Raw genomic sequence first — 11,333 nt, 5'->3', positions numbered from 1 at the left:
ATGTGAGCTCGATCCATCATATTGCAAACTCATAAAACGCATAATAAAACCCAAAACAAAAATCATTTTAGTCCAAATACATTTTATTTATATAGGGCTTGTACAGTCATTTAGCCATTGATAACATATGAGAAACATATTTTAACATATGTGTTTAAAGAGAAAATCACCTGCAATGTGTAAAATCTTTCACAGACAATTAAAAAAAAGTGTATACGGAAAATATCATGAGTGTAGCATGTTTATAACCTGTTCTCCACATTCTCTTCTTCACACAATTGCTCAGGAAAATCCATCAACAGCACAAAATCTAGTAAACACTTGCTTTTAACTTCTTTAAAACATAAAGCATATAAAGCTGTCTAAATGTGTTGATACCCAAAGAAATGTCACTAAAGAGGCAAAGTTTAGGATGAATGCTGCTATTTAGTAACGCAAGAACATAATTATAAATCCCACTTAACCTGTAGTTATCTCCCCTCTATATCTATATATGTTTCATTCATAAGTGTAAATAAGTGTAGTAAAAGTATTTTATCTCTTTATACTCTCAGTAGCTTTGTGTTGTTGTTCAAATCCACTAGTGTAAATGTACATGGTGAAACCTGCATGAAAATCCCTACAACACCACCAAAGACTATTCCAAAGCAAGCGTCTGAAACTCCATATTCAGCTCCAGGCAGGAGTGTAATTTGTGGGGGGGTTGGGGGGGGGGGGGGGGGAGATAACCCCCCAATATTTAAATCTATGCATTACAACCCCCACAATATTTATACCATGATCACATGAAAACCCCCCCAATGTTCAAACCAAATCTACGCCCTTGGCTACAGGTGCTCTAAATACCTTTGATATATAGGCCTAGACCTAGGTAGGCCTACACCAAAATTCCCTCCTAGTTTGTTCAAAACCATGTCGAAGTTTGGTTTGTCTTCCAGGAGAGTGTGTTCGGCAGCCTGCAGTTTCTTTTTTGTTCTCCTCAGAATCTCCAGTGAATCTCCTCGGAATGTCTTTTTTGACTGTCAAAATAAAGAATAATAATAAATGTTCAAACCTTAAAGAGGCAGTTTACCCCAAAATTATGTTATTTACTCGCCCTCAAGTTGTTCCAAACCTGTATGAATTCCTTTTTTCTGTTGAACACAAAAAAATGTGGTAACCAAACAGTTGATGGACACCAATGACTTCCATGGGGGAGGTATTACCCATATTCTTCAAAATATCTTCTTTTGTGTTCAGCAGAAGAAAGAAATTCATACAGGTTTGGAACAACTTGAGGGTGAATTTGAGAATTTCTATGTGATCCCTTTAAGTAAGCAGAGCCATAGTTTTTGTGGAGTAATACTCACAATCAAAGCCTATCTCGAGACTTCTATGTCTCTGTATAAACCCAGAAGTCTTGTGTTTGAATCAGTTCATAAGTTGGAATAAGGCATGGGATAAAATCAGAAGACAAATTGTTATTCCATAATGGGTTTTTACACAAATATTTCTGTGTTGGAAAAACACTTAAAGAGAGATGATGCACTCACTCTGGGGACATGCAGAGAATCCATAGCCATGATCACAGTTTAGCTTGAAGATGATTTTACAACACGCACTGTAAAAATGACTGTCGGTGTAACTAGAAAAAGTAAATTCAAAAGTAAGCATTCACCTATTGAGTTCATTGAAACAAAACAAAAATTAAGACAAAGAAAGAAATCATTGTAATCAACAAAATCGAAATATTATGACATCTGAACAATATATTGAATCTAAGTTGGTTTGAGAAAAGAAAAAAGTTTGAGATAAATCATGAGAATGATTTTTACAGTAAAAATGATTTAAACAGACAGTTGGTTTCACATTTAATACTCACTATTTTTTGTCCAGCTGCTTTAAAACCGTTGAAGAATGCCTATAATCACAGAGGACAGATCACAGGCATTAATGTCCAAGGTGAACATTATTGATAAGATTCATTTAAAATTGCATAATGAGGGTTAACCCTCATCTTTCCCTCGGGTACTTTTGACCTGAAATTAATATATTTATTTTCTAGATTGAGTGTTCATCGGTCCAAGACCCTATAAGGACATTTGGCACACTTGAACTTGGATTTTAGGAGTTTAATGTTCAATATCTGACACTTCAGTATATATAGACAACATATAACAAAATGAAATGCTAAAACTTTACCAAAAACTTTATAATGTCTAAATTGATATGAATCGTTGAATCTGACTTCAGGACCCAGGAAAACAGCTCATGTGCTCCATAGAGCAATAAGACCATCATGTGTCAAGAGTCATGAAATATCATGATATATTATTTTATTTTCAACAAGAGGTCGGCTTAAGAGACACCATGTTAGATTTTTTAAGAGGTCGACTACAGAGACACCCTGTGAGATATTTTGAGCTGAATTTACTGCTTACAACATGATGCATGAAATTTGTTATTTTGAATTTAAGTTGCAAGAATGTAATGTGCTTAATTAGTTCTTTATTTATTATGTATTGATCAAATCTAGTCATTTAAAGGTTAAATTAAAGTTTTTATTTTCATGTATTACAACATAGATAAAATATTATCACAATGAAATGAAATAAACTTTCTGGACAAAAAAAAAGTATAATTTTAGGGCTTTGGATAATTTTGACCAGCGAGGGAAAGATGTGTTATAAAGTGTGAGGGTTTAGCACTAATGAGGGTTTAGCACTAGCATTGCTCTATTGCTAATCTGAGCCCTCTCACACATTCAACATATTTCCAATATTTTCTTTAAAAAATATTTTTCAAAACTGTATTGAAAAAAAAGAAAAGAAAACACATAGGCCTATAATTTTCTAAGACAAAAAAACATTCAGCGTTCTCCCATTTCAGGTTCAAGTGAACACAAGCTGAACAAAAGCTTATGCCACAGAATACAATTAAAAGCTTTATTTATATTTTGTAAAAGCAATCACAGGAAACATGAAATCAAAAAATATCAAAATAATGCTTAAAATATGAGCTAACAACCTACCTAGCAGTGCGAGTTGTTTTTTCTTCCGTATGTAAAATACTTTCACATTTACTCATGAAGTGGTCATACAGGTAACTCAGGACAGGTATAGACTAGCCTGTAAACATGTGGCAGCTTTAAAGGGGTGGTTGATTATGATTTGACTTTTCTAACTGTAGTTAGTGTGTAATGTTGCTGTTTGATCATAAACAACATCTGCAAAGTTGCAACGCTCAAAGCTCAAAGTAAAGGGAGATATTTGCTTTTACAGAAAAGGACTACAACAAACGGCTGGTAGGAACTACACGACATTCCTCCGAGTTAGTGACATCACCAACCCTAACATTCACGAAACTGTTCTGGCCTTTTCAGAACCAGTCGCTGATCTTGTGGAATGAAGATTCTCATCTGATTAATATTATTCCAATGGTGTCTAATCATCAAATTATTTTATTGTTGAAATAAATAAATCACACAGAAGAATTGACCTACTCTTGGACTGTGTATCACCCATGATCTGAGTGTGTGTGAAGCTGTTTCTGCTAAAACAAGAAAACACAGTCGGTTCTACAGTACATGTTTCACTGATACAGTCATTTTATCTTGCCTATCACAAAAGATGTAACACTATTTTATAGCACTTATTTATGCTAATTTGTGGTATTATATGAAAAAATGTGAAGGGAAGGTGAATTTCATAACAACTGCTCAGATAAATTTCAAATTATGTTTTAATTTTTGTTTGTTTTTTTTTGCTCTGGGTCCACGAGAAAACAAACAAACACTGCAATCATTATACGTTTTTCATGAGTTTACATTTTTAGAGTCTAAATCCTTTTACACTTGGCTTGCATTATGATAGTAAATAGTATCAACAGACATAAAAGATTAAAACAACCATTTAAAGATCAAGTCCTGTTTTCTTATTTAATCTTCAAGTGAACCTACGCTGAACAAAAGCTTATTCAACAGCAGAACAACAGCAGAAGAATATTGTATCAGCCTACCTTGCCTTGGTAGTTGGTTGTTTTTCTGAACCTTTACTCTACTTACTTAGGCTTCATATAAAAAAATACTTTCATTTATGCAGTTTATGGTGTTAATATTTAATAATAGTCCATAAAGGCGCATGCGAGCTCTGCTGGTGTTATCTGATATTTGGTCACGTTTAAAAAAATTATGATCTGGTTACTTGACATTTAATACTTCTGAGTGACAATCATACTCTATTTAAACTATTTTAAACAACATTTTGCTCATTGTTTAAAGGAGAACTCCAGCGCAAAATGAACCTTTGGTCTAATTACACATTGTTACCTAGTCAACCGTTATCTGAGATTTGTTTTCATGATTATCAAATGTAAATAGTTTTATCTCTAAAAACAGTTTAGCCTATAACGCTAGTATAACGCTAGTATATGGGGCATGGAGTAATGACAAATAAAAATCGCTTGTTAATACCACTAACAAGGCTCAAAATAGCCCCACACTAACACGGCAGCATAATGAGGGTCCCTACCTTCAAACCGAAGCATTGAGAACTTTGACAGTGTCCAGACAGTTTAATAAGAAGATATTTTATACATACAGTCAACTTCACATATACAAGCAGAAGCCATCTTAGAAAAACAGACTCGATCAGTCGATCAACGAAACGCCGATCCAAATGCGCTGGACCATTACAGATTCTTCAGCGCATTTGTAGAAAATGAAATAAATAATTGCATGTTCTTTACTTTCCAAAAAGTGATTTTGAAAATAAAAAAGTACATCAAATACACACATTTCTGTCACACACACCAGTTTTATGTTTATATAGGTATCTATATCCAGAGGTGGAAAGAGTAATAAAATATTGTACTCAAGTAAAAGTACTACTACTTCAATGAAATTTTACTTAAGTACAAGTAAAAGTACCGGTCTAAAAATCTACTCAAGTAAAAGTAAAAACTAGCTCATTTAAAATTTACTCAGAGTAAAAGTTACTTAGTTACTTTTTTAACAGAGGGGTGGGGTGGGGGGCTCTCCCGTGTAGGGTCGTAACGGTATGAGATTTGCACAGTATGGCTATGTCTCAGAAAATATTACTATTAAAGGGATAGTACACCCAAAAATGAAAATAAGCCCATGATTTACTCACCCTCAAGTCATCCTATAGGTGTATATGACATTCTTCTTTCAGAGTTATATTTAAAAAGTCCATTAAAGTGCCTCTATTCATCATAAAAGTGCTCCATACGGCTCTGGGGGGTTAATAAAGGCCTTCTAAAGCAAAGCAATGAGTTTAAGAAAAAAAATCCATATTTAACATGTTACAAAGTAAAATTCTAGCTTCCGGCCAAACGCAGTCTACTTGCGTCTAAAGCACAACTTATGACGTCGAAGTAGCGTAGTGCGTAATGGCGTAGCTTTAGACTTAAAGGGCACCTATTATGCCCCTTTTCACAAGATGTAAAATAAATCCAACACACATTTATGTTCAAACATCATGTTAAAGTGAATTTTGCATAATAGGTGCCCTTTAAGTGGAATCTGTATGTTCGTGTGGCCGGAAGCTAGTTATTTTACTTTGTAAAGTTTTAAATATGGATATTTTTCTGACACAAACTCATCGCTTCGCTTCAGAAGGCCTTTATTAACCCCCCTTTAATCAATTAATAAATAAATAAATTTATTGTTATTATTATTATTATTATCATCAGTTAAAAAAATGACAGTTAAATGAATGAAAACAGTTTTTTTGGTTTAACAATGCTTTTATTATAACAAACTTAAAATTATGTGTTTGTTTTGTTTATTAAAATTTCAATAAAACATGTCTAATCAACTAAATTCAATAACTGACCAATGACCATTAGATTAACTATTTTTAACATTAATAATTTATTAAAATGTTTAAGAATACTCCTATGAAATGTATTTTATTCAGAAAATGAATGTTTCTTTTTATGATTTAATACCAATAAATGTAAACTGTATCCTTTAATTTTTTGGGAAAGTTCTGCAGAACAGATTTATTAAATTAAACCATGGACCCAAAAAAAGATATTCCTTAAATAATGTTAAATCTTTTTAAATTCAAATTATTGTTGTTATTATTTTTGAGAAGTATGTTCTATAGGCATACGATAGTAATATATGCTATTTCTATCATTATTTCTCCTAGTTACACTAAACTTTTATTTTGACGGGTTCTAGTGAAGACCTGTTTCAGAGTGTATTTGACAATGGTTTTTCTCAAACAAAATGATGAAAATGATCATTAGGCGTTCTCTCAGAGCAGCTCTCTAAATGTTCATGTATTCATGTCCTCATATTGTTTGTGAGAGGCTGAAAACACAATGAGCATCAGGCATACTTGAGTATGTAGTAGGCGCGACGCAGCTCATTCACACAGAGGCACGCAGAACAAGCATATTTACATAGCAGTCTTTTTGCGCTTTAATATTCAGAGACCATGTCGCGATTGGATTTATTGCACAGCTCTACTTTCAATTTATTAATATAGCCTACTACATCATTGCGTGTTTTACGTGGCACCTGCGTTATGTAAATTGAATTTTCATGACTGGATTCCGGGATTCACTCTGCAAACGGGACATACCCTTATCTGCACGGATGGATGGTGTTCTATGTTTCATCCTTTTGCAGCCACATTGCGTCCACACTTTTTGCACATTGGATAGGCTATCTATCCTCGAGGACAACCACGCGTTTTTCCTACATCTAAAGTAGCCTATTCACATACTGGCCATATGGTTCGCTTCATAAGAATTCGACGGCGTTTCACTTTCAGCTGGGTCTGCATCACCTTTTATGCGCGTTTGTTCTTCCCATAGATAGACGGTTCTCCCGCCCTTCAATCAATGCAGTAGTTTCCGGAGCGCGATTATTATTATTTTTTTTCCTTGAAAATTATTATTTTATTTATTTTTTACTCAGTAACGGATATGATTTTAAAATGGAGCGAATTACAATACTTCAAACAAAACGTACTTAAGTAAAAGTAAAATTACAGATTTAAAAAACTACTTAAAAAAGTAGAAGTACACAAAAAAACTACTCAATTACAGTAACGCGAGTAAATGTAATCCGTTACTTTCCACCTCTGTCTATATCCTTCCAAAATAATCTTAAATACATTGATGAAATGGTAACACTTTACAATAAGGTTCATTAGTTAACATTAAAATGACAAAATTGTCCCCACCAATATTTGTGAGAGAATTACGAGGCGGCCGCCTCTGTCATATTAGGTGCCGCCTTAAGGCCCTTTCACACCGGACGCGTACACGAAAAAGTACGCGTCCGGTGTAAAAGTAAGCGGAAAAAAAAAGTCGTTTTTTCGCCGCAGCACATTCGCGTTCGGTGTGTAAGCACTCATTACACAACAGCTGATCAAAAAATAAAACCATCGCGCAAATTATTCGTGCGTCAAAATCGCGTCCAGTGTGAAAGGGCCTTTATTCTGCTCTCGACAAAACTTGGATAGACAGTCACATGCTCAGATACACTACCGATAACACCACCGTGACGGCAGTGGCGCCACCAGGGGGTGGCCGGGTTGGCCGACTCCTGGCCACCCCACTGGCCACCCCAATGGCCAGTATAAATTTTAGTAGCATCAGTTATGCATTTCAACCATAATGCACAGCCAGGCAGGCATGCCGCTCTGGACTGTCGATCGCACACAGTAGCCCGCCCCTCCCCCGCCCCTCCGTACATGCCGCTGTTGCGCGCTCAGACAGCAACAGCTCAGCGCGTTTCGTGCCCGTCGGTCAACAATTTTAAAAGAAGTTAAGAAAGAAGACGAACACTACCGGTAAGTAAATAAGTAACAAATATTCTTTAGTAAAAGAAGACGGGGAATTATGTGACGTGCTTTTTAAGTGCCAAATGGTTACAGTATACTGTTACAACAGCTTTTTGATGCGTCTTTGACACGTTTTGACAAGAGTTACCTAGCTAACGTCGTCTGGTGCATGTATATGTGTATCGGAGTTTAAATAATGCTGTTAAATTCATGCATTAATTGGGAAAACTCGACATTGGCTGTTGCATCACTCGCATTTGTGTGCGTGATATTGCGGGATGAGCTACGTCACCAGCAGAGTCTCACATCTCTCGCTGCTGGTAAGTCGCATCAATAAGAGCTGCGTCATAAAAACAGAGTTTAGATTGTTTTCAAGTGCAAGGTTGGACTTTATAAACTACACACAAGTTTACTTCATGTGTCTGTTAGTTCCTAGTTTTGTCAGTCGAGTCATATGTGTTATTTGCAATGATGAAATGGAGTGTGTGTATGTATTAACCTGCTTGTGAACTCTGTTTATTTCATTTAAGAAATTCATGCAACGTGATGCACTGTCCGTTAAATATAACACAATAAACCAAAGTATATCAGTAGGAGTTTGCTTAAGTCTTTCTGAAATAATACCGGCATTATTATTGATCTTCATTAGGTAATTTTTTTGGTGCCCCCTCAGCTCTTGGTGCCCTACGCACAGCGAGCATACATTTAATAAAATTAGGGGGGAAATGCCCTGTATAAAGGTAAAAAAAATATATTCTGATAAGATTGTTTTCCAACAGTGACGTAATGAAACATTGTCCATTTAAGTTTGAATGGAGTAAAGCCTCGGTTTAGGCTAAAGAAATGTAATTTTGCCAAAAGAAGAACTTTTATTTTAAATAAATGTTATTTTTAAATCACCCCACTACAGTGTGACATTTTACCATAGTATCATGCTTAACATTGATAATGTGAATTGTAATGTGATGATCAGATATCTAAATGAGAATATCATAGGTTTGGGCGGGTGGATTATTTCTTTTTAACAGTGGATTCTGGTGACTCAAAGTGCACCAGAATAATGAATTTATCTTTAAAATGTAAAAAGAATTCTTACGGGTGGGCATGCCCCCGGACCCCTCTAGAGATACCGAGGTCCACCCACAAAAGTACTGTGGAAAACACAGTAGGCTATATGTTGGTATATGAAAAATACAAGTTAAATTATCTTTTTAATAAAATACATCATCAGAATTTTACCAACTCCGCCTAGTTTTGAGCCAGGAAAAAATCCCTGCTGCAGCTATTTGCATCGATTCCCATGGCCAGGACGACAGTACAAGGACCGCCGTCATTTGATTGGCTGAAAAAATAAGGGGGTGGTGTGGGGGTGGGATGTCCCCACCAAAGCTGAGACCAAACCTACGCCCTTGATATTAACCTTTGTAACTATTAGTTTAAATAGTTCCCTAACAACCTTTTCTCAACAAGTAATGCAAGAACATTAAAATATAAATCCCAAGAAATTATAAATCCCACTTTACCTGTATTCCCCCTACGGAGTAGTGTTTCATTCAGGAGTGTAAATTAGTGTAGTAAATGTCTTTATGTATGTGTATATATAAAGACATTATAAGCTCCTTATTCAGATGTTTATAATGTAGGGATGAGTTCAGGATGACATTTTTACCAGTCATCTCAATGCCAAAATGTGTCCCAATCATCCTGAATTCACCCTACTATCTGTTGGTTTCTTTAAAGAGCGTGAATACATGCGAGTGTAAATGCACTTGGTGATACATGCAATTAAAAGTCCTACAATGATGCCAGAGACTAATCCAGTGACAGATCCTGAAACTCCATATTCAGCTCCAGCAACTGCACCAATAAGAGCTCCCACTACACCCATCAATATCACTACAAACTGTCTGATGTCCATGTAGATTTTCGGTGTGTCTTCCAAAGGTTTGTCAGACTCTGTGGTTTTTTTCTTCTCCACAGAATCTCCTTTGTCTTTATTCACTGTAAAAGAAAATAACACTAATATATCAAGGGCTTCAGTGACTGAGAGCAGATGTAGGTTTTGTGGAGTAATACTCACAGTCAGGAGGATTGTCCAAACTTATACGTCTGAGTCTGAGCTTATCCTCACCAGACGCTTCTTGAGTCTTGTGTTTAATCAGTTCATAGTAAACTTGTGTTGTGAAGAAATCACCACGGTTCTCCTCCACCAGGTCATCTATCTTCATAAAAAGTTCATTGCTCTGAGAGCGCTTCTGAAGAACATAGTGTCGTCCTCCACACTTGTCCAGGATCTTCTCTGCGCCGCGAATGTGTTCTCTGACTTGTGGTTCCTCCACTCCATCATCACAAGCGAACAGCAGGATCGTGTGTTTCCAGACGCGCTCCGACAGCAACTGCATGTGAGTCTGCGCTGCTGTGACTTCATGAGCGGACGGTTCTTCAGAGAGCTTCACCGGTATGACCAGAAGAAGAGCGTGAGGGCCTGGAGGACAAAGAGACACGCTTCTCTCCACTTCTTCTCTTATGTTCTCCGGCGTTTGTTGTTTTGAGGATCTGTCCCATCCTGGAGCTTCAACAACACTGATCCTCCGTCCGTCTCGATCTCGCTGATGTAACGTACACTGACCAACTTTCACTCCTGCCAGATTCTCACAGTCCAGGATGGATTTTACCACTTTATTCTTATAATCTCCAGTATTTCCTAGGATCACAACTCTGAGCTCCTCTGACTGTACAGACAAACCTCCTTTAAAGAGCAAACAATCAAATTAACAAATTAATATTATTCCATAATGGTGTTTAATCAAATAATTTCATCGTTGTAAAACACACACAGAAGGATTGACCTACCCTGAGAAGATTTAGCACTCATGATCTCAGTGTGTGAAGGTGTTTTTGCTCTTCATGAAACTGATAACAAGAAAACACACACATCTGTTGTACAAGTTTCAATTAATTCCCAATGTCAAGTCAAGAATATTTGTATAGCGCTTTTCACAATACAGATTGTATCAAAGCAGCTTCACAGTATTAAATTAAAATAATAATAAAACGTCGATGTTTGGTAATGCTAATCAAGAGTATTATTCATTGATTAGTTAAATTGAATATCCCCAACTGAGCAAGCCACATCATGAAAGTGCGTATCTATACCACAAATGTTTTTTTCTCGTGCCATTTATATGCCAAAAATAGTTTTTGCGTGCTTATGATACACACTTTATGGCGTGTAATACGCACACTCCACACCCCTAATCCTACCCAAGGCTTATCAGTGCGTTTAGCTATGCACGCAAAAAAAAGAAAGAAAGAAAGAAATACGCACTTTCATGAGATTGTGTTGGCAATGCCTAATCATCTAATCAGAAGATGTAACACTAATTTAAATAACTTATTTATGCTAATTTGTGGTATGATTATTTTTTTAAATAGGAAATATATGAAAAAATTTGTAGGGAAGGTTAATTTCATAACAATTGCTCAGAAAAAATGTAACATTGCAAATTATAAAGGTAGCTACATTTGCAT

At 35.9% G+C, this 11,333-nt stretch overlaps 1 protein-coding gene and 1 long non-coding RNA gene across 2 annotated transcripts; both read right to left on the bottom strand.

Annotated features, from left to right (window-relative positions):
• Positions 1-69: 69 nt before the first annotated feature.
• On the bottom strand, positions 70-3,271 carry LOC307006470. The gene is made up of 5 exons (XR_013799467.1): positions 3,011-3,271; positions 1,862-1,900; positions 1,533-1,624; positions 1,350-1,398; positions 70-1,019 (listed from the first exon to the last, which is right to left on the bottom strand). It is a non-coding gene; the product is annotated as an uncharacterized lncRNA (long non-coding RNA).
• A 5,384-nt stretch (positions 3,272-8,655) lies between these two features.
• On the bottom strand, positions 8,656-11,333 carry LOC307007289 (GTPase IMAP family member 4-like). The gene is made up of 3 exons (XM_079629102.1): positions 10,656-11,333; positions 9,883-10,551; positions 8,656-9,803 (listed from the first exon to the last, which is right to left on the bottom strand). Exons 1-3 carry the CDS (start codon positions 10,675-10,677, stop codon positions 9,502-9,504), a joined length of 993 nt encoding a protein of 330 aa, XP_079485228.1. The 5' UTR covers positions 10,678-11,333; the 3' UTR covers positions 8,656-9,501.

Source organism: Phoxinus phoxinus (genome assembly GCF_949152265.1).
Source record: "Phoxinus phoxinus genome assembly, chromosome: 11".
NCBI classification, from domain to species: Eukaryota; Metazoa; Chordata; class Actinopteri; order Cypriniformes; family Leuciscidae; genus Phoxinus; species Phoxinus phoxinus.
This window is presented reverse-complemented; position numbering and strand designations above follow the sequence as displayed.

What these genes read in the sequence shown, in the direction of transcription:
- LOC307007289 (XM_079629102.1), bottom strand. Translation starts at nt 10,677, where the DNA reads ATGAGTGCTAAATCTTCTCAGG. An exon ending in GAGTGCTAAATCTTCTCAGG is followed by an intron (nt 10,552 to 10,655) that starts GTAGGTCAATCC and finishes TGCTCTTTAAAG; the next exon opens with GAGGTTTGTCTGTACAGTCA. An exon ending in TTTGGACAATCCTCCTGACT is followed by an intron (nt 9,804 to 9,882) that starts GTGAGTATTACT and finishes TTTCTTTTACAG; the next exon opens with TGAATAAAGACAAAGGAGAT.